At 52.3% G+C, this 22,278-nt stretch overlaps 1 protein-coding gene across 4 annotated transcripts; it reads right to left on the bottom strand.

Moving 5' to 3' along the window:
* Window positions 1–311: 311 nt before the first annotated feature.
* Window positions 312–21,589, bottom strand: ANKRD24 (ankyrin repeat domain 24). 4 transcript variants are annotated; one of them, XM_044947948.2, is made up of 20 exons: window positions 21,424–21,588; window positions 20,099–20,229; window positions 19,933–20,021; window positions 18,597–18,661; window positions 18,006–18,063; window positions 12,537–12,607; window positions 12,008–12,114; window positions 11,643–11,830; window positions 11,129–11,157; window positions 10,183–10,263; window positions 9,942–10,049; window positions 9,101–9,145; window positions 8,914–9,012; window positions 8,031–8,103; window positions 7,664–7,782; window positions 5,961–7,484; window positions 3,347–3,514; window positions 1,121–1,246; window positions 843–908; window positions 312–656 (listed from the first exon to the last, which is right to left on the bottom strand). In XM_044947948.2, the coding sequence occupies exons 1-20, from the start codon at window positions 21,460–21,462 to the stop codon at window positions 579–581; spliced, it is 3,264 nt and encodes a 1,087-aa protein (XP_044803883.2). In that variant the 5' UTR covers window positions 21,463–21,588; the 3' UTR covers window positions 312–578. The 4 variants fall into 4 exon arrangements, with proteins under 4 accessions (XP_044803883.2, XP_044803886.2, XP_044803884.2 ...); XM_044947951.2 differs by lacking the exon at window positions 3,347–3,514 and having other exon boundaries at window positions 21,424–21,589; XM_044947949.2 differs by lacking the exon at window positions 9,942–10,049.
* Between the last annotated feature and the right edge of the window lie 689 nt (window positions 21,590–22,278).

Below are 22,278 nucleotides of genomic sequence, written 5' to 3'. Positions count from 1 at the left end.
AGATGTACGATCTGATTCTGTCTTCACTTAACACTTGGATATTTTGTTCACCATGAACTCTGGGGCACCCATTCTGACTTTTCAAAATACTGCAGTAACTAGGGGACTTCCCTGGTGGGCCAGTGGTTAGGGTTCCGAGCTTCCAATGCCGGCCGCAACTGCAGCTACTTAGCACAGCACAGCACAGTGTCCATCTTGGGGACTGAGTCCTGCCTCACTCTCCTCACCCTAATCCCTAATCCCTGCTCTGGGCCACTCCCTCCCCTCCTTGCAGTGGGGCCCAGCAATCAGGCCACACGACACTTTCATCCTCTGCTCTGCTCCATGATCTTTTATTCCTGGTGTAGTGTTTGGGACCGGACGTGGGGGAGAGGACTCAAATTCCCCGGTCCCAGGAGGGGTTGTGGTCAGGGCGGGGGGTCTAGACTGCCCAGTGCACACAGGGACTAGTGGGGCTGGTGGAGGCAGTGAGGGACAGTGTGGAAGGGGCCCAGGCTGGTCTCCAAGTGCGGAAGGTCAACGCATGAGTCCCGAAGCCCCCGTGAGAGGCCTGGGGGGCAGAGGGCAGTACTCTGCTCTCAGCGGCCCTGGGCCTGGAGCCTTTGCATCTGCAGAATCTGACTCAGAATTCGCTGCACGTCTTCATCCATCTGACCCTAAGGAGGGGGGAGGGTGGGAGCGGAGGGAGCCTGGGCACTCTCTCCCACCCCCCGACCCAGTTTCTTCATCCCCCTCCCTCCCTGCCCCTTGCTCCTCTTCCCTCCACCAGCCTCCCATTGTACAGATAGGGAAACTAAGGCCCAGAGAGCAGCAGTGGCGCCCCCAAAACCAGTGAGACTCACCTGAATGGCGTAGAGGAGGTGGCTCCTGTACAAGGCCACCACTGCACTGTGCTCCCTGGCAGCCTCCTGTGAGTGTAGGGGAGGGGAACTCAGAGAAGCAGGACCCCCTCCAGGCTATGCCAAAAAGCCCCCTTTGCACCCTGAGCCCCTGTTTTGATGGCACGCAACACCACAGCAGTGCTGCTTGCTAAAATACTGAACTACTTTCCTCCATGTGCACTGCCTGCCTGCCCGTCACCCTCCAGGGACCTTGTGCCCAACGGGCAGGCGAGGCTCACCTCTAGCTGCTCCCGCAGAGCCTTCACCTGGCCACGGAGGGCTTCCACCTCCAAGGATTCTGGGGCCCCCGGCTGGTCCTTCAGCGCCTCCTTAAGACTGAAGACCTCCTTGGAGAGCTCCGTGATCTGGGGTGAGGGCGGGAGAGTCAGCTGGCACCTGAGCCCGGGGTGGGGACCTGGGGACCTCTCCTGGGCAGCAGGAAGAGCCTCCGACTTCACAGAATCCTCCCTGCAGGCTAAGTCCAGCCCATTAGCTAAGAATGGTTTCCACATGTTAAATCATCAGAAGGTGGTCTGCTGCTGCTGCTAAGTCGCTTCAGTCGTATCGGACTCTGTGCGATCCCATAGACATCAGCCCACCAAACTCCCCCGCCCCTGAGATTCTCCAGGCAAGAACACTGGAGTGGGTTGCCATTTCCTTCTCCAATGCATGAAAGTGAAAACTGAAAGTGAAGTCGCTCTCTTAGTGACCCCATGGACCGCAGCCTACCAGGCTCCTTCATCCATGGGATTTTCCAGGCAAGAGTACTGGAGTGGGGTGCCATTGCCTTCTCCGAGAAGGTGGTCTAGAGGCTAAGAATCTGTGCTCCCAGTGCAGGGGGCCGGGGTTCCATCTCTGGTTGGGGAACTAGATCTGACACGCTGCGACATGCCACAACCGAAGCTGCACGCTGCAAGATCAATGATCCCTGGTGACACAACTAAGACCAGGCACAGCCAAATAAATAAACGTGCTCAGTCGCTCAGTCATGTCCAACTCTTTGTGATCCCATGGACTGTAGCCTAACAGGCTCTTCTGTCCATGGAATTCTCCAGGCAAGAAAACTGGAGTGGGTTGCCATTGCCTCCTCCAGACGATCTTCCTGACCCAGGGATCAAGCCCAGGTCTCCTACATTGTAGGCAGATTCTTTACTGTCTGAGCCACCAGAGAAGCCCAATAAATAAATATTTTTAAAAAATCATCAGGGCAGGGGGAGGAAATCAAAAGAAGAATGATATTTTCTGATACATGAAAATTATACCAAATTCACAACTCCATGGTCATATGTAAATTTTTATTTATATGTGGCCACGCCCATTCGCTGTCAAGTCTATGGCCCCTCTTCAGTGGCAGAGCTGAGTATCGTGGCAAGGCAGGGCCAAAATCAGTGACCATCTGGCCCTCTGCAGAAAACATGTACCGATCTTGGGAGTCATCAGAAGGTGAAAGTGGAGACAGACAGAACAAGGGGGACAAAAGCAGCCCGTCCTGGTGGGGCTGGGTTACTTGGGCCGGGGTTTGGGTCTTTCTCTCCCCTTGCCTAGTGGGAGATCTTGGGAATATGACCTAACCACTTGAAATCTCAGTTTCCTCATCTGTAAGGTAAGGAGAACCATCGTTCTCAACTTTGTAGGTTGAGACTACAAAGTGGTTGCTGTGACTCTGAACAGAGAATAATTTTAAGCTGTGCTGGCGAACAGCAGGCACTCAATGCATGCTGGGCTTTGTTGTTATTTCTGTGGATCAGAGGTTCTCAATCAGGGGTGATCCTATTTCCAGGGGATGCCAGGCGATATCTGGAGGCATCTGTTTGTCAGGACTGGGGGCTCTCCTTGTATCAGGTGGGCAGGGACCAGGGATGCCGCTCCATACCCTACAATACCCAGAATGGTCCCCCACAGAGAGTGACCTAGCCCCTGGGACTTCCTTGGTGGGGTCCAGCAGGTAAGTCTCTGAGTTTCAATCCCAGGTCAAGGAATTAGATCCCACATTCTGCAACCAAATCCCACATGCAGTAATGAAAATCGAAGATCTTGTGTGCAGCAACTAAGGCCTGGTGCAGCCAAATAAATACTTTTCAAAAAGAAAAATGGCCTATCCCTAAATGTCACTAGTGATGAGAGGGAAGGACCCTGCTATAAATAAAGCATAATCCTTATCACAACTTTATCTTCAGTTTACAAAGGTAGAAACTGGGGCTCAGAGAGGTCAAGTGACTTGCCCAGGGACACACAGCAAGTTGTAGCCAGGTGACTCTGTGTGCAAAAGCACCTGGGGGTCTTGTCCACTGTCTCGAGATGTGCTGTGTGACTCCGAGCCACTCAGTTCACCTCTGGGAGCCTGTTTGCTCATCTGGAAAATTGGATGATTTCCCAAGACCCATTCAGCTGGGACATTCTTAGATTCCTTCCAATGTCTGTTGAGTGGGGGACCTCCCGGCGGAGCACAAGGAAAGGGAACCCACCTTCTTGTCCTTCTCCTTGGCCTTCTCCAGGGCCTCCTGGGCACGGCTCTGGGCCTGGCGTGCCCGCTCAGCCTCAGTTCGCAGCCCCCGCAGCTGCTGCTCAGCCGTGGCCAGCTGGGCTTCAGCCGCATGTCGCTCACTCTTCATGAACAGTGCCTCCCGCTGCACCTGCAGCCCAAGCCCCCATGTGACTGTGAGGACATTTGGACCCCAAAGAAGCCTGGACCAAAATGATCCTACCCTTCCATTGCAATCTTGGGACATTCAAGGCCATTTGATGTCAAGGAATTTGGTTCAGGGGTCCTGGATTTCTGTAGGCACTAGAAACATTCTGACTGCCAAGCTGTGGGTCCTTAGCCAAGTGACATGAGCTCTCTGTGCCTCAACCTGCTCATATATAAAAGGAGGATAATAAAAATCCCCATGTCACAGGGTGGTTGTGAGGATAAAACGAGCAAATACACGGAAGACACTTAGAACAGCGGTTGGTACAGAGTAAGTGTTGTGCTTGAGTTTGTGACGTTGTTGTCACTATTGTTATTAAAATTATATAATGAATGTTATTGTTATTATTTTTATTACATCATAACTAACATTCTGTTCTCTGCCAGTGGGAAGGTGTGAAAGTGTGTAGATTTCTTACAAAAATGAAGGAAAAACAGAAGAATCTGGATGAAAAGTCAACAAATGTCCAAAAATTGTGACTGCATTTTTTACAAAAATATCAAGGTTGGAACAGTGTTAGATTTGCAAAAATTGAGCCTGGGTGGATCACTGGGCTTTATAGAAATAAAACTCCAGGAAAAATAGATAATAATTAGATGTTTCACTTAGTACAGACTGGCTACACATTAACAATTAAAAAACAAAACAGAAAAACTAAGTTCAAATCATTTTACCCCCAAAATAAGTAGTCAAGAGAGAAGGTAAAATTTGGAAAATAAGTATGAAGATGGGCATACTTAAAGTTGGATCATGAATTCTAAGAAATAGATCAAACTTTACTGGTTTAAAACAGCATGTTCTTGGAAATTCCCTGGCAGTCCAGTGGTTAGGACTCTGTGCTTCCAAAGCAGGGGGCCTGGGTTTGAGCCCTCATTAGGGAACTAAGATCCCTGCAAGTGGCACAGCTGAAAAAAAAAACCAAACCCAAAAGAGTATATTATTGGAAAAAAATAATCCTGGCTGCAATTATTTATCATTTGTACCATCACTGTCTTAAGTATTTTACAGAAATTAAACCATTTAATTTTCATATGAGGACTAAGAATTATCAGCAGCTCCATTACACAGATTGGAGAAGGAAATGGCAACCCACTCCAGTACTCTTGCCTTGAAAATCCCATGGACAGAGGAGCTTGGTGCAGGCTACTGTCCATGGGATCGCAAAGAGTCGGGCACGACTGAGCGACTTCACTTCACTTCACTTACACAGATGAGTAAGCAGACATATGGAGAGAAAAATGTCTTCCTGATGACAATTAATAAATATGGCTTTTTATTCCCACATTTGTTTAAAAAAAATTGCTGTTTTCTTTAATTTGGTTTGGTTTGTGTCTGTGTATGTTTAAGGAAAGAGACGGAGTCAAAAGATACACCTTCAGGGCCCGACAGATAGTCCCTTGGTTTGAAAGAAAATCAGCATAAAAATCTACTGGGTTCAAAATAATTGGATCAAAACTCCTTATACAAAACATCCTCCTATTTGGGGGTTGAAGCATCAAAAATGATCTAAGATAAAATGACAATCTCAAAACAGCTGGCTAAACAAAACAAAACAGGGTCAGTTTGACCAACAGAAAATGAATAAAGGAAAAAATATCAGAGTAAAAAGCCCAATTCACTGCTTACCAAAAGATGGGTGAATATTAATTCCTACCTCACACCACACCCACAGTTAGAAACACAGTATAAATGTGGTTGGGAAATTAAAATAAAGAGATGCTGAAGAAGGCACATAAAAACATTTTCACTGGGACTTCCCTGGCAGTCTAGTGGTTTAAGAGTCCAAGCTTCCACAGCAGGGGGACCTGGGTTCAATCCCTGGCCAGAGAACCAAGATCCCACATGCCCCAGGGTGCAGAAAAACAAACAAATAAAAACCAAAACAAACAAAATGAAACTTCACCATAAACAACAAGGTCCTATCCTATAGCACAGGGAACTATATTCAATAGCCTGTGAGAAACCATAATAGAAAAGAATATGAAAAAGAATACACACACGCACAACTGAGCCACTTTGCTGCACAGCAGAAACCAACACAGCATTGTAAATCACCTATACTTCAAAAGATGAATGTTTAAAAATATCTTCCCGATCTTGGGATATGCAGAGGTTTAACAAACAGATCTCAAAACCTGCTAACCATTAGAAAACAAGTGTGTGTGTGTGTGGGGGGGGGGGGTCAAACAGACAAAATGTTTTTAAAAAACAGAAAACACCTGTTGAAACACCGGGGAGGTCAGAATGGCTGCAGGGTTAAATGCCCACCAGCACAGTCAAGTTTCTGCTGGACTGAAACCAGTGGGGTCGAAACCTCGCCTGGCTGTGGGATCCAAACAGACCACCAAGCAGCTGCCCAGTGTGCCCAGTGGGGATTCCCCACGCTCACCTGGAAGACCTCGGCGGTGGTCTTCTCGTGGCGTCGCCCCAGCTCTTCCAGCTGCCCTTGCAACCGGGCCACGTCGGCCTGCAGGGCGCCCACGATGCGCTCGTGCTCCAGGCGGGCCATGCTGCCCACCCGCTCGCGCTCCAGCTCTGCGCGCAGCCGGGCGGCCTCCTTGCCTGTGGCCACCACCTCCTGCTCCAGGCAGGCCGCCCGGCCCCGCAGCTCCAGGGCCTCTTCCTGCAGCCGGTGGTGCTCGGAGGCCGGCACGGCCGACTGGCGGAGCGCCTCGGAGGCCTCCCGCAGCTCTGCCAGGCCCCGCCGGGCCTCTTCGCAGGCCGCGGACAGCTCCGCGGCCCGGGCCTCGGCCGCGTCCCGCGCCTGGCCCAGCTCGGCGGCCGCGGCCCGCTGCTGCTCCCCTGTGGCCGTGGCCGCGACCAGCTGCTCCCGCAGCGCCTCCAGCTCCCGGCTCAGCTCTAGCCGCGCCTCCTCCCGCCGGGCCAGCTCTGCCCGCAGGCCCCGGGCCTCCTCCTCAGCCAGCAGCCGGCCGGCCCGGGCCTCGTCCAGCCGGGCCGAGGCCGCCTCCAGCTCCCGGAGACGGCAGTCCCGGTCCCGGAGGTCCTCGCGGGCTTGTTCCAGGGCGGCCCGCAGCTGGCCTGTGTCCCCATCTCTGACCCCGCTAGCCCGGCCGCCCTCAGCCTCCCGCACCCGCTCCCGCAGGCGGCCCGCCTCGGCCTCCGCGGCCTCGCACTTGCCATGGGCCGCCTCCAGCTCGGCGGCTGCCTCCCGCTCCCGCTGCCTGAGCGCCTCCTCCAAGCTGCGGATCCTGGTCTCTAGCTCTGTCTGCAGCTTTTCTGAGGCCTCCGCAGCACCCGGGTGCAAGATGGGGCCTGTGAGGGCCCTCGGGATCATGAGCTCCACTCCCATGGCTTCTGTGCCTGTGAGCTCTTCTTCCACTGCACCTATGCCATTGGGCTTCATTTCTGGCTCTTCTGTTTTCATACTGGTGGTCTCTGCTCTTGTGGCCTTTGGTTCTGGGTTTCCTCCTCCTTCTGGAGTTTTCATTTCTGTAGCCTCAGCTCCCGTGGCCTTTGTTTCCAAGGGCTGGGCTCCCACGCCCTCTGTTTCTGAGGCCTCTGTGACTGTGGGCTTTGTTACTGTGGCCTCGGCCATCGTGGACACCACTTCCAAGCTCTGTGACAAGGCTTCCACGGTTTCTACTCCTGCAGCCTCCTCGTCTGTGGTCTCGACTCCATTCACTCTGATTTCCGGACCTGCAGTGCCGTTAAGCTCTATTTCCACTGGCCCATTGCTGGAGGTCTTGGTTCCCAGACCTTTGCCCTCCCTAGAGGCTGCCTCCTCTTCTGCGAGGGCCTCCCGGGCTTCCTGCTGCTCCAGCGCCTGCAGGGCTTTGGCGTGCTGCCTGCGGAGCTGGTCAAACTCAGCCTGGAGAGCGTCGTAGAGCTCCAGAGGAATGACCTCGGCTGGACCATCTGCCTCCATCTCGTCCTTCTCGAAGTGCTCCAGGATCTGATGGGGACAAGGGAACCGAGCAAGAGTGGAAGTGGCTGTGGTGGGCGTGGGGGGGCACAGGGCAGGCACACCACTTTCCCTGTCCACCCAAACCCCTGGGAAACAGCCCCTTGGCTCCTCAGACTTGCCCCCACCCCTCCCCCCTGGAAACCTCCATCAGCTCCTGGTTTCCCCACCTGGACTTTCTCCATCAGCTCCTGGTTCTGTCTGGTAAGCATGGCCACCTGCTCCTGCAGCGAAGCCAAGAGCTCCTGGGCCGACGGGCTTAGCTGCTTGGAGAGCAGCACCTCAGCCCCTGGCAGGGGACACAGACTCAGGCCCCAGAGTTCCAGCCACAAGGAATGGGAGTTGGGGGTCTGGAGCTGTGGGTCAGGGCCCCCAGGGCAGGCATACTTCTAGGAATGGCATAAACTGTGAGTGTCGGCTAGGCTCCCTCCCATCTTCAACCTCTCTCCATGCGTGTGGGTTACAGCTGTGACTCCTGGGGCCCCAGACATGGTGGGGGGTGGGGGTAGGCAGGGGGAAGGCAGGTGGGGGTCTCACCTGGGAATTCAGGTAGCTCACCCTCCTCATCCTGCAGGGTGGCCACATCATAGCTGGTGTTCTCCCGCTCGTTCTTGGAGGGGGGGGCAGGATTCAGCTTGAGGTCCTGCCCTCCCTCCAGCCCCCATGTCTCCCCTGTGAGTGTGTGATCATAACCCAATAGCGAGGGTTGTATATGCTGTCTGGTATGTGGGGCCAAGGGAGGGATGGCAGTGCATCCTTGAAAGGGTGTGTCTGGGATTCTGTGTGGGGCCACATGTGTCTGCCTGGGTGCAAGTCCCTGCAACAGTGGCTCAGCATGTATGTGCACACGTGTGTGCCCCTGTGGGGCGTGCACAGCGGCCCCAGCCTCTTCTGTGTGAGTTCCTGTGAGTGTGTGTGATTTTGCACTTGTAGTCTGTGGTGTGTGACTGTTTTGTATTTGTGTATGTGTGTGTATGATTGTGTACCTGTATCTGTTTGCTTTATTTATTTTGAGAAATATTTGTGTGAATACATGAATTTGTGAATGTGTTACCTAGGTATGTGATTGAATGAGAAGTATCTGTTGTGTGTGCCCAAGTATTTGTTGTGTGGGTGAGATGACATATTCACAGATGTGTTTGTTGTGTGTTTGCCTGTTGCATGTGTAAGACCACATATACATAAATGTTGTTGTCCGTCTCTGCATGTACATGAGTATGGGTGATTGCAGGTTTCCGAAAGTGTTCATTATGTGTACGTGTGTTTGTTATCTATACGTGATTATGTTTGTACATTTGTCTGTTCTGTGTTTGCACGTGTGTGAGACTATCTGTATTAGTGTGGTTATCAGGCAGCTGCAGCAGAAGAAATACCCCACCTCCTGGTGGCCCCACCCCTGCCTTCTCCCCATTGGCCCCACCTCCAGAAGGGACAGCCTGCTCTGCAAACTCTCCACTTCCCGGCCCAAGCTCTCCTTCTCCTCCTGCTTCTCGGCCAGCAGCTGCTGTAGCTCTTGGACCTGCAGGGAGGGAGTGGTGGTCTCAGTGGCCCTCCAGGCGAAAACACCAGGCAGCTGGGGGTCCACTTCCTCCCACCTTCCACCCTACCTGTCTCTCCAGGCTGTGGAGGGAGCTGGCCTCTGCCTCTGGCAGCTGACAGAAGAAGTGGGGACTGCGCTTAGATCTGGGCTGGGGGCCTCCCCGGCCCACCTCCTGCTCAGTGACCGTCCATCCCCACTACAGATGTCCTCTGGCCTATTTTGTGCCAGAACCCCTTTGGAGCCACTAACTCATTCATTCATGCATGCATTCATTTATTATCATTATTTTTGGTTGTGTAGTGTGGCATTTGGGATCTTAGTTCCCCAGCCAGGGATCAAATCCATGCTCCCTGCAGTGGCACAGAGCCTTAACCACTGGACCACCAGGGAACTCCTGTCTCATTCATTTATTCATTCACTCACTCACTCAAATATTCATTCATCCAGTAAATACTTATTAGGCAGTTATGGTGAGCGAGGCACCATCAACCAAACCTGCCCTTGTGGGTTCAGAGGCAAATGAGTGAATATGAATGAAATTTATAGTATATCTGATAGCAGTGCTTTGAATAAAAACAAAGGGGACTGAAAAGTGAATGGGGATGTTACAATTTTAAATAAGTTGGGTAGGGGAGGTGCATTTGAGCAAAGACCTATAGGAGGGGCGAGAAGGAGTCATACGGACAGCTGGCAGAAGGTGTTCCCGGCAGAGGGCACAGTCTGTACAAAGGCCCTGGGGCAGGACCAGGCCTGGTGTGTTGGGGGAAGAGCCAGGAGGCCTGTGTGGCTGGAGCAGAGTGAGTGGGTGGGGAGAGAGGGAGGAGGGGGAAGGCAGGGAGGGGAGTATCCCCATAGAATGGCACCCACCCCAGGCTTAGCCCCAGGCCCATGTCTCTGCTACCCCCCACCTCCTGCTTTCTTCGTTCCTGGTGCTGCTCTAGGCTCCGGATCTTCTGTAGCAGACGGCCCCTCTCCTGTCGCAGCCGCACGATCTCCTCGTAGGCATCTTGGTCATCCTGTGCCCCCCACCCCACCACCTTTACATGAGGCCCAAGGACTGTGTCCTCCCATACCTGAGCCAGAACTTTCTCCCCGTACTACCTAGAGGCAAGCCTCCCAACTCTTCCCCACAGCCAGAGCATCTCTCACCGGCATTGGGATATTGATGGGGGGTTGAGGTGCCTTCCGCTTCTTGGGGGCCCCTTGCTTGTCATGGCTGGACACAGAATTCTGGGGGTAGGGGTAGATGGGAGATATGGGCGACATGCCAGCCTCCCACCCAAATAAACCAACACAGCCCACTGTCTGTCACCAGCCCCAACTCTGCCCTCACCTCCTGGGTGATCTTGAGTGAATCCCTGCCTCTCTCTGGCCCTCACTTATCCCAGTATAAAAAGGGATAAGACCACGTCCCCTGAGAGTTCCAGATCTTATGCTTTACCTTCTGTCCCTTTTTGTGCCCTGGTACTTTCCCCAGTGAGACCCTACTGTTTACAATCCTTTCCCTGTGGAGCTGAAAACCTGTAGGATTGAGAAAGAGGCCAGACTTGCCTCCTTCCCTGACCACACCAGCCCTTATCAATCTCGTTCCCTCTACCATCCCACCCCAGCCCTATGATTTGGCCCCACGCCCCCAGTATTCTCAGAGTCCTGGTGCTTATGTTATGGATGTTGCTGCCACTTGGTGGCAGCGTACCCTAAAGGTGTGTTCTAAGTCACTGCAGTTGTGTCCGATTCTTTGCAACCCTATGGACTGCAGCCTGTCAGGCTCCTCTGTCCATGGGATTTCTCCAGGCAAGAATACTGGAGTGGGTTGCCAAGCCATCCTCCAGGGGAATCTTCCCAACCCAGGGATTGAACCCACTCCTCTTACATCTCCTGCATTGGCAGACAGGTTCTTTACCACTAGCGCCACCCGGAAAGTCCACCCTAAAGGTAGCACTCTTCCAAAGAGGTCCTTCAAAGTATTAACCCCAAGTCAAGGGTCCATCTCTTCCTTTTCTTCTCAGGGAGCTTGGGTCAAGGGGAAAGGCAGTGTGTGCACGGGGGTGTGGGGGTGGGGGGTGGGACTCACTCACTGCTTAGGGATCCATACCTGAGATGATGCCTCGCCCGAATCATCCTCTGCGAGAGCAGGGGAGAGAGGGAAGCAGGGTCAGGCACTGCGTTAGGGACTCCCTTCCTAACCCTAGGAAGGGTATTTGTTAGCCCAGGGAACTTGAGGGATCTCCCAATACCCCCCAGAATCAGGACTTTTAAGGTAGGAACTAACCATTTTGACAGAATGCTCATAGGAGGGGCCTTGCAACTCTCAAAAAGAGAGAACAGTAGCATCTCCAGAATAGAGCGACTGGGAGGGCCAATTCTTAGGGAAAGCAAAGCTCCAAGATGCCCCAGGAACACAGAGTTGACCCCTAGACTACTCTAAAAGCTCTGGGGCACCTTGAACCTACCCTGAGCACTGTGAGGGGAGCAACAAAACCTCCTATAATATGAACAGGGATACCTTGAAACTATCCACAGGAGGAAGGGAGAGAAAGGGGTGGCGAGAGACTACCTAGTGGAGGGAAGGGGGTGTTTGAAACTGTTACGAGGTGGGGTTTGCATACCGCTGGGTGGTGAGGGGCGCTGGGCTGCCTCCTGTAGGAGGTGCAAGATGAGCTTGTCCCCTGCCAGGGTGCCGTAGTGAGCAGCATCCTGGCCCAGCGCATCTGTGATGCCCGGCTGGGCCCCGCCCTGCAGCAGTACCTCCACTGTTTCGGGGCTGGCTCCCTCACAGGCCAGCATCAGGGCCGTCCTACCAGAAGAGGAGGCTGCTGAGGGGGCGAGGATACGTTCAAACCTCCACACCCTCCTCAACACCCAGGCTGGGTTGAGAGAGGAAGACACACTATATCTCACACCCAGAGAGGTTAAGAGACTTGCCCAAGGTCACACAGCACACAGTGAACTGGCTGGGAGGGGAGAGGCTCACCTGCCTTGGAGGTCCTGGTCATTTGCAGCAGCCCCTTGCTGCAGGAGGAGGCGGCACAGATCCGTGTGACACATCTGAGCTGCGATGATGAGGGGTGTTGTACCCAGCTGAGGGAGGGGGTGGGGAGAGGATGAGACAAGGACAAGACATGAGAGACTGACTCTGGGAGGTTGGGAAGCCTGTGATGGGCCCCCTAAGTTCGCTCCAAATCTTCACACTTTTCAAAGGGTGCCTGGGATACCTCAAATGCACTTTCCCCAAAGATTCCAGTACTTTGGCCACCTGATGCTAAGAGCCGATTCATTGGAAAACACCCTGATGCTGGGAAAGATTGAGGTCAGGAGGAATAGGGGGTGGCAGAGGATGAGATGGTTGGATGGCATCACCCACTTAATGAACATGAGTTTGAGCAAGTTCCGGGAGATAGTGAAGGACAGGGAACCCTGGTGGGCTGCAGTCCACGGGGTTGCAAAGAGTCAGACACGACTGAGCAACTGAAGAAAAACAACAAAAGAATCCATGGACTCACCCGATCTCGGGGATTCAGATGGGCCTTGAAGGAGCAGAGCATTTCTGAGCAGGAGATGCAGCCGCCAGCGGCTGGAAAAAGAGAGAAGGGTGGGTAGGTAGGGCGAGGCTTTGATATTTTCTGGGGGCCTTCTGCTTGAGGGTGATTTTTTTTTTTTTTTTGGCTGTGCTGGGTCTTCACTGCTGAGCACAGGCAGCAGCTCTGGTGCATGGACTTAGCTGCCACTCGGCATGTGGAATCTTTCTGGACCAGGGATTGAACCTGTGTCCCCTGCATTGGGAGGCAGATTCTTAACCACTGGACCACCAGGTATGTCCCTGGGTGTCATTCTTATCCTTTATTTCATAAGAAACTCTCACCTTCCCCAGAAGATCAGTAACAAAGATAAGACTGAAATTTTACAGATGAGGAAATTGAGCCCCAACCAGCTCCATGGTCACTCTGGGGGTTAGAGACAGCCAGAATGACTTGGGTCTTCTAACTCCCAATCCAGAGCTCTTTCCTCATCTTTCCACTGTGGGTCTCTCTTGCATGCGTGCGTGCTCAGTTGCTTTAGTCATATCCGACTCTTGGCAACCCTATGAACTGTACCCCACCAGGCTCCTCTGTCGATAAGGTTTTCCAGGCAAGAATACTGGAGAGGGTTGCCATGCCTCCTCCAGGGGATCTTCCTGACCCAGGGATTGAACCTGTGCCTTTTCTGTCTCCTGCAGTGCAAGTGGATTCTTTACTGCTGAGCCACCAGGGAAGCCTGTGGCTTCCTCTTAGGGTGGAATTTTTCACTGATTTTCAAGTATTTATCCCTTTTTTGTTCAAGCGGCATTAACTGTATACTGACTATATACCAAACCAACATACAAAGAGTGTTAATTTTTTTTTTTTGGCCATTCCACGTGGCATGTGGGACCTTAATTCCCTGACCAGGGATCAAACTCACAACCCCTGTAGTGGAAGCTTGGAACCCTAACCACTGGACTGCCAGGGAATTCCCCAAAGAGTGTTACTGTTTACTAGAGAGATCAGACCTCTGCTGAGGTTTAGCAGGCTTATTGGGGTTTGATCTGAGTTCTGAGTTCTGATGGTGAAAGGGGAAGGGCAGAGGTCACTGCATGGACACGGACCCTGAGGCAGGGAGGAGCTTGGGAGGACTTGATCGTCAAAGAAGGAGGACAGGGTGTGTATGTCCAGAGCCTCAGAGAGGGAAGGGAAGGCTTTGTGCAAGGAAGTGCTGCTGGAAATCATCAAACTTTTGGACTTCCCTGGTGGTTCAGTGATTTAAACCCCATGTTTGCACTGCAGCGGGCCCGAGTTCAATCCCTAGTCAGGGAACTAAGCTCCCACATGCCTCACCATGGCCATAAAGATAAAATAAGAAGAAAAAAAAAAGCTACAAAAAAATAAATAAACTTTAAACTAAGCCATGCCCGTGGGGCAACCCAAGATGGGTGGGTCATGGTGGAGACAGCTGACAGAATGTGGTCCACTGGAGAAGGGAATGGCAAACCACTTCAATATTCTTGCCTTGAGAACCCCATGAACAGTATGAAAAGGCAAAATGATAGGATACTGAAAGAGGAACTCCCCAGGTCAGTAGGTGCCCAATATGCTACTGGAGATCAGTGGAGAAATAACTCCAGAAAGAATGAAGGGATGGAGCCAACGCAAAAAGAATACCCAGCTGTGGATGTGACTGGAGATAGAAGCAAGGTCCGATGCTGTAAAGAGCAATATTGCATAGGAACCTGGAATGTCAGGTCCATGAATCAAGGCAAATTGGAAGTGGTCAAACAAGAGATGGCAAGAGTGAATGTCAACATTCTAGGAATCAGCGAACTGAAATGGACTGGAATGGGTAAATTTAACTCAGATGACCATTATATCTACTACTGCGGGCAGGAATCCCTCAGAAGAAATGGAGTAGCCATCATGGTCAACCAAAGAGTCCGAAATGCAGTACTTGGATGCAATCTCAAAAACAACAGAATGAAAAAAAAAAAAAAAAAAACCAACAGAATGATCTCTGTTCGTTTCCAAGGCAGACCATTCAATATCACAGTAATCCAAGTCTATGCCCCAACCAGTAACACTGAAGAAGCTGAAGTTGAATGGTTCTATGAAGATCTACAAGACCTTTTAGTACTAACACCCAAAAAAGATGTCCTTTTCATTATAGGGGACTGGAATGCAAAAGTAGGAAGTCAAGAAACACCTGGAGTAACAGGCAAATTTGGCCTTGGAATACAGAATGAAGCAGGGCAAAGACTAATAGAGTTTTGCCAAGAAAATGCACTGGTCATAGCAAACACCCTCTTCCAACAACACAAGAGAAGACTCTACACATGGACATCACCAGATGGTCAACACCGAAATCAGACTGATTATATTCTTTGCAGCCAAAGATGGAGAAGCTCTATACAGTCAGCAAAAACAAGACCAGGAGCTGACCGTGGCCCAGATCATGAACTCCTTATTGCCAAATTCAGACTGAAATTGAAGAAAGTAGGGAAAACCACTAGACCATTCAGGTATGACCTAAATCAAATCCCTTATGATTATACAGTGGAAGTGAGAAATAGATTTAAGGGCCTAGATCTGATAGACAGAGTGCCTGATGAACTATGGACGGAGGTTCGTGACATTGTACAGGAGACAGGTATCAAGACCATCCCCATGGAAAAGAAATGCAAAAAAGCAAAATGGCTGCCTGGGGAGGCTTACAAATAGCTGTGAAAAGAAGAGAAGCGAAAAGCAAAGGAGAAAAGGAAAGATACAAGCATCTGAATGCAGAGTTCCAAAGAATAGCAAGAAGAGATAAGAAAGCCTTCTTCAGCGATCAATGCAAAGAAGTAGAGGAAAACAACAGAATGGGAAAGACTAGAGATCTCTTCAAGAAAATTAGAGATACCAAGAGAACATTTCATGCAAAGAAGGGCTCAATAAAGGACAGAAATGGTATGGACCTAACAGAAGCAGAAGATATTAAGAAGAGATGGCAAGAATACACAGAACTGTACAAAAAAGATCTTCATGACCCAGATAATCACGATGGTGTGATCACTGACCTAGAGCCAGACATCCTGGAATGTGAAGTCAAGTGGGCCTTAGAAAGCATCACTACGAACAAAGCTAGTGGAGGTGATGGAACTCCAGTTGAGCTGTTCCAAATCCTGAAAGATGATGCTGTGAAAGTGCTGCACTTAATATGCCAGCAAATTTGGAAAACTCAGCAGTGGCCACAGGACTGGAAAAGGTCAGTTTTCATTCCAATCCCAAAGAAAGGCAATGCCAAAGAATGCTCAAACTACCACACAATTGCACTCATCTCACATGCTAGTAAAGTAATGCTCAAAATTCTCCAAGCCAGGCTTCAGCAATATGTGAATCGTGCACTTCCTGATGTTCAAGCTGGTTTTAGAAAAGGCAGAAGAACCAGAGATTAAATTGCGAACATCCGCTGGATCATGGAAAAAGCAAGAGAGTTCCAGAAAAACATCTATTTCTGCTTTATTGACTATGCCAAAGCCTTTGACTGTGTGGATCACAATAAACTGTGGAAAATTCTGAAAGAGATGGGAATACCAGACCTCCTGATCTGCCTCTTGAGAAATTTGTATGCAGATCAGGAAGCAACAGTTAGAATTGGACATGGAACAACAGACTGGTTCCAAATAGAAAAGCAGTACGTCAAGGCTGTACATTGTCACCCTGCTTATTTGACTTATATGCAGAGTACATCATGAGAAATGCTGGACTGGAAGAAACACAAGCTGGAATCAAGATTGCTGGGAGAAATATCAATAACCTCAGATATGCAGATGACACCACCCTTATGGCAGAAAGTGAAGAAGAACTAAAAAGCCTCTTGATGAAAGTCCAAGTGGAGAGTGAAAAAGTTGGCTTAAAGCTCAACATTCAGAAAACGAAGATCATGGCATCCGGTCCCATCACTTCATGGGAAATAGATGGGGAGACAGTGGAAACAGTGTCAGACTTTATTTTTTGGGGCTCCAAAATCACTGCAGATGGTGACTGCAGCCATGAGATTAAAAGATGCTTACTCCTTGGAAGGAAAGTTATGACCAACCTAGATAGCATATTCAAAAGCAGAGACATTACTTTGCCAACAAAAGTCCGTCTAGTCAAGGCTATGGTTTTTCCTGTGGTCATGTATGGATGTGAGAGTTGGACTGTGAAGAAGGCTGAGCGCCGAAGAATTGATGCTTTTGAACTGTGGTGTTGGAGAAGACTCTTGAGAGTCCCTTGGACTGCAAGGAGATCCAACCAGTCCATTCTGAATGAGATCAGCCCTGAGATTTCTTTGGAAGGACTGATGCTAAAGCTGAAACTCCAGTACTTTGGCCGCCTCATGCGAAGAGTTGACTCATTGGAAAAGACTGATGCTGGGAGGGACTGGGGGCAAGAGGAGAAGGGGACGACAGAGGATGAGATAGCTGGATGGCATCACTGACTCGATGGACGTGGGTCTGGGTGAACTCCCAGGGTTGGTGATGGACAGGGAGGCCTGGCGTGCTGCGATTCATGAGGTCGCAAAGAGTCGAACACGACTGAGCGACTGAACTGAATTGATGTTATTATCTGCTGTGTGCCCAAGGGCTTATGGAATTTTGTTTGCTCCCGTAATCTCATTGTTTAGAACAGAGCCTGGCACACAGCAGACACTTGACAAATATTTATTAAATGAAAAAAACCAAGAAGCTTCCATAAAGTGAGCAAAGGCTTTGCTACCACTAGGTGGCAGCATACTTTAACTGCAGGGAATGTTTCAACTAAATAAAACTCCAAAGCAAATGTATTTCATGTTTTCACTTGAGAGTCATCAAGTGAAAGACATTCCCAAATGTCATGGGCCTGGTGTTTAGACACTGGGCTGGACTCTGGCTCAAGGGGTTTGGGTCTCTTCCCCTCCCTTGGAAAAGTTTGGAGTTGATGATTATGAAGACCTTCAGCCTTCCTGAGGTTCCCTAGGAGTTCCTTGAAGCAATAACCCTCCAATCGTCCTCACCCAGGCCTGGCATACAGTAGGCTGTGCTTTGGGGTCAGGCGTCCTGGATCCTCCCCACTTTCTTGTTTACAGGACTCAATTCCTTTGTCCATCCAATGGTGCTCCAGTGGCTAAGAATTTGCCTTCCAATGCAAGCGACTTGTGTTCGATCCCTGGTAGGGGAACTAAGACCCTACATGCTGTGGAGCAATGAAGCCTGAGCACTGCAACTACTGAGCCTGTGAACCACAACTAGAGAAGCCTGTGTGCCACAATGAAGAATGATGCAATGAAGATACAGTACAGCCAAAAAAAAAAAAAAAATGATAATGCATGCAGAGCAAGGGGCTCTGTGAGGAAGAAGGTGGAATATGTCCCAGGCACATCCCCAGAACCCCAGGTAGAATAATCCCCAAGCTCAGCCTCTGGGGGCCATGGTGGCCAGGGTGAGGCTAGGCTGTACCCACCTGCATGATGCAGGGCGGTCCACCCGCTGCTGTCCACTGTATCCACCGCACAGGATGCCTGGGGAGAGGGATGGGTCGTTGGAGTTGGAGCCATCCTTGTTTGTTGTCTAATTTCTCTAGGAACTGCTCTTCCTTGGGCTTTGCTGTATTTCAGGCTCCTTGGCCCTTCCCCCCTCCCACCCACCCACCTGCTCTGTGGAACCCACTCCTCATGGGCCCCTATCTTGACTCTTATGAAAATTGGTGAGAAAGAGGGATGAGCTGGGAGCCCAAGGGCAGCTGGGGGTTTGGGAAGTAGGTGGGAGCCCTGAAAGTGGCTATGGCTAAGAGAGTATCCAGAGTTTAGGGAGAAGGTGGGGCTCGGGAGACATCTGATATTCAGAGTATTTCTTGGATGTGGGACATAGCTGGACACTTGGAGAGTCTCATTGTCCAGGGAGTAGCTAGGACTCAGGAATAAAAGGGGCCAAGGAATACCTAGGATTCGGGGTGTATCTGGGGCTTCCGTGAATTGCTGGAACTCATCAGGAATAGTCAGGGCAGGGGAATGTCGGGGGGTTGGGCAGTGTTGGAGACAGGAAAGGAAATGACCTGCAGTAGTTGCTTCAAGCACTGTGGGTGCCCGTACTTAGCGGCCAGGTGGAGGGCGTTGTAACCTAAAAGGGAAAATGAATATTCTAGAAGGTACTAGAGCTTCAGATACTCAGGGAGCTTCTGCTGCCCCCCCAAACCTGTGTCAATAATTGTGATGACTCTGTCTAGCTAGTCTCCAAACCCAGGTATTCTCAAAATCCTGCTACTCCCGGGGGCAGAGACTCTCCAAGCCCCAGCTGGTCTGAGTCTCAGACAATCTCATCCTAGCTACACTTCACATCTTTCCATTCCTCAAGCACTACGGTCCTCAGCTACTCTCCATGTCCTCAGCTGCTCCCTCTGTTCCCAGCTATTCCCCAGGTCTCCAGCTACTCCTCAGGTCCCCAGCTGGTCCCCAGCAACTTCCCAAGTGCCCAGCTACTCCTCAGGTCCCCAGCTACTCCCCAATGTCTCCATCTACTCCTCGGGTCTCCAGCTGCTCCCCAGGTCCCCAGCTACTTTATGTGCTGTGCTTAGTTGCTCAGTCGGGCCCAACTCTTTTTGACCCCAGGGACTGCAGCCTGCCAGGCTCCTCTGTCCATGGGGATTCTCCAGGCAAGAATACTGGAATGGGTTGCCATGCCCTCCTCCAGGAGATCTTCCCAACCCAGGGATCAAACCTGGGTCTCCCACATTGCAGGCAGATTATTCACCGTCTGAGCCACCAAGGAAACCCAAGAATACTGGAGTGGGTAGCCTATCCCTTCTCCAGGGGATCTTCCCGACCCAGGAATTGACCTGGGTCTTCTGCATTGCAGGTGGATTCATTACCAGCTGAGCCACCAGGGAAGCCCTAACTATTCTATAAGCTCAACTATATCAAAGTGCCAGCTATGCCCCTATATTTGATACTCTGTAAATCCCCAGTACTCCATACATTCTGGCTCCTACACCTGGCTATGCCCCATGCCTCATTACTCCCCGAGCTCCTGCTACCTCTAAACCCCAGCTACTCCATGAACCTCAGATACTCCCCCCAAAAAACTATACTAGTTATTCTCATGCCCTCAGACGCTCCTCAAGCTCAGACACTCCTCTGTTTCTGCTGCTTCCTCTGACTCAGCCACTACCTGAGTCCCAGCTCCCCTGATCCACAAGTTGCCTCAGTCGGTCTATTGCCAACCAGTCTCCATCCTTGGGTACTGCAGCCTGACATGCTCCTGTCCCCGGGGGCACTGAAGGGAACCCCCTTTTCAGCAGGACACTGAGGCCATGAAGCAGGGCGTGACTGGACCCTCAGGCTGGGCACCTGGTCAGAGTTCCTCCTCCCTCCCCCAGGGCCGGCGGGTAGTACCTGCCCCATCCGTGCTCATGGCGTTGGCGCCGTGTGCCAGCATCACCTCAAGACAGCTGGCTGCACCCCTCATGGCTGCCAGGTGGAATCTGGAGGCCAGAGGTCAGGGGTCAACTGCAGGGTGGCCACCCCTCAGCCCTCACACCCCCAGGACATGGAGACTCACGCGGACTTGCCCTCGGGGTCCAGCTTGGTGGGCACCAGCCCCTTGCGGGCGATAAGGGAGGCCACCCGTGTGGGATCGTTGTTCTCCACCGCCTGCAGCAGCCGCTCATCACTTTTGCCCCAGTCCTGGCTCTGTGGGGCACACCCAGAGGAACGTGGGACTGGTGGCCACTGTCCCTCCCCGCTCCCCTGGCAGGGGCTCTGGGCTCTCGCCGCTGGTCCTGGGCACTTGCCTGGCGCCTGCCTCTGGCTGCCGCCGGCTTCGGGATGGGGCAGGGGCCGCAGGGCGGGCAGGAGCCGAGGTCAGTGGGGCTGAGCCGCAGCTGCCGGGGGAAGTGGTCCTGGGTGGGGGCCTGAGACAGCATACCTCCAGCCTGGGTCCTCAGCACCTGCCCCCCCAGCTGTCCTCCACCACTGCCAGCAACCGTACCATTAAACCACCCCCAGCTCAGCTCCCAGCATCTTTCCAAGAAGCTGTCCCCCAAACCTAGGTCCCTAGCTATCTCTTAGTGAAACCCGCCTTTCTAATATTACCTCACCACGTCTTCCTGAACTGCCCTCCAAAGTATTCCCAAAGGAACCACTAAAGGTCCCTTAAATGTCCCTCACACTGTCCTCTGCCAGCTACCCTTCTTCTGCCCCTGAGACGCCAAGATTGTCCCGCAAATGTCCTAAATGCATCTATAAATATCTTCCCCAAATTCATCCCTCCAATGACCCCGTCAAATGTCCCCAAAATGTCCTCCCCGCAAAATCTTTCAGACGTCCTCCAAAACTGTTCTCCAAATGTCAGTATCTTTTCCCCAAAAAAGGTCAAAGTATCACCCAAATTGTCCCCCTGGATGATCCCATCCAAAACTGTCCGTCTAGATCAGATCAGATCAGATCAGTCGCTCAGTCGTGTTCGACTCTTTGCGACCCCATGAATCGCAGCACGCCAGGCCTCCCTGTCCATCACCAACTCCCGGAGTTCACTCAGACTCACGTCCATCGAGTCAGTGATGCCATCCAGCCATCTCATCCTCTGTCGTCCCCTTCTCCTTTTGCCCCCAATCCCTCCAAGCATCAGAGTCTTTTCCAATGAGTCAGTGCCCTCTAAATTCCTCTAAGTGTCCCCATCTGTCCTCAAAATTGTCTCCCCATATGTGCCATCCATCCTCCCATCTCTGTTTCCCCCCCCCTTCCGCTGCCCTCCCCGCTTCGCTGTCTCGGGTCTGCGGGTGGAGGGTCTAGGCTCTGCGCGGTCAGGGGCCGGGGCGGGGCGGGGCGGGGAGGGGAGGAAGGGCCCGCGCCAGCCCCCTCCCGCGCCCCCTCCCCCGGCCCTACCGCGAAGGAGGCGGCGGCGCACAGACACAGCTGCTTCATGGCGTCCAGGGCGCCGGGCGGCCGGGCGGCCGGGCTCCGGGAGGTGACCCGGTCGGAGGGGCCAGAGGGGCCGGAGATAGGGGCCCGCGAAGCCGGAGCTCGGCCGCCCGGCCCGCGCGGTCCAGCCAAACCAGACACCGCCCCTCCCCCGCGCCCCGCCTGCCGCCCCCCTCCCGGCCCCTCCCCTACGGTTGAGGGGGAGCGCCAGGGAGCGGGGATGGGCTCTGGGGGAGGGGGACCGCCGAGGCCAGACCTGACCTTCTCGCCACCAGGAGGCTGAGGCAAAGGGGGACAGGCTCCCAGCATCTCCAGGGACCCGACTGCATCCGTCTCCGCCTCCTTTGAGCTGGCCGGGGAATGGGGGATGCGGGGGTCTCAGGTGACTCTCGGCCTGGTCTCACTGCTGCTGGGCCATCCGGGCTGTCACTCATTCACTCATTCATTCATTCATTCATCCGCCAGTGGGGCTGTTCTGCAGTCTTGACAAACCTGAATTTGAATCCAGGACACCATCCCCCCACACCCCAGCGCCACCCTCCTCACACTCGCATTTACCATCTACAAGATGGGTCAAGATACTTACCTGCTTTGGACTTCACTTTCCTCATCCAGGAAATGGGTTTCCTATTAAACAGTACCTACTGCAGAGGGTTACTGGGAAGACTAAATGAGATGCTATATAGCAGGGGTCCCCAGCCCCCCAGCCATGGACCAGTATCCGTTGGCGGCCTGTTAGGAACCAGGCCGCATAGCAGGAGGTGAGCGGTGGCTAAACAAGAGACGCTTTACTGATGTCTACTGCCCGAACCCCACCTC

This window comes from Bubalus bubalis, chromosome 9 (assembly GCF_019923935.1).
Source record: "Bubalus bubalis isolate 160015118507 breed Murrah chromosome 9, NDDB_SH_1, whole genome shotgun sequence".
Taxonomy (NCBI): Eukaryota; Metazoa; Chordata; class Mammalia; order Artiodactyla; family Bovidae; genus Bubalus; species Bubalus bubalis.
The sequence above is the reverse complement of the archived record's forward strand: the minus strand, read 5'-3'. Positions and strand labels throughout refer to the sequence as shown.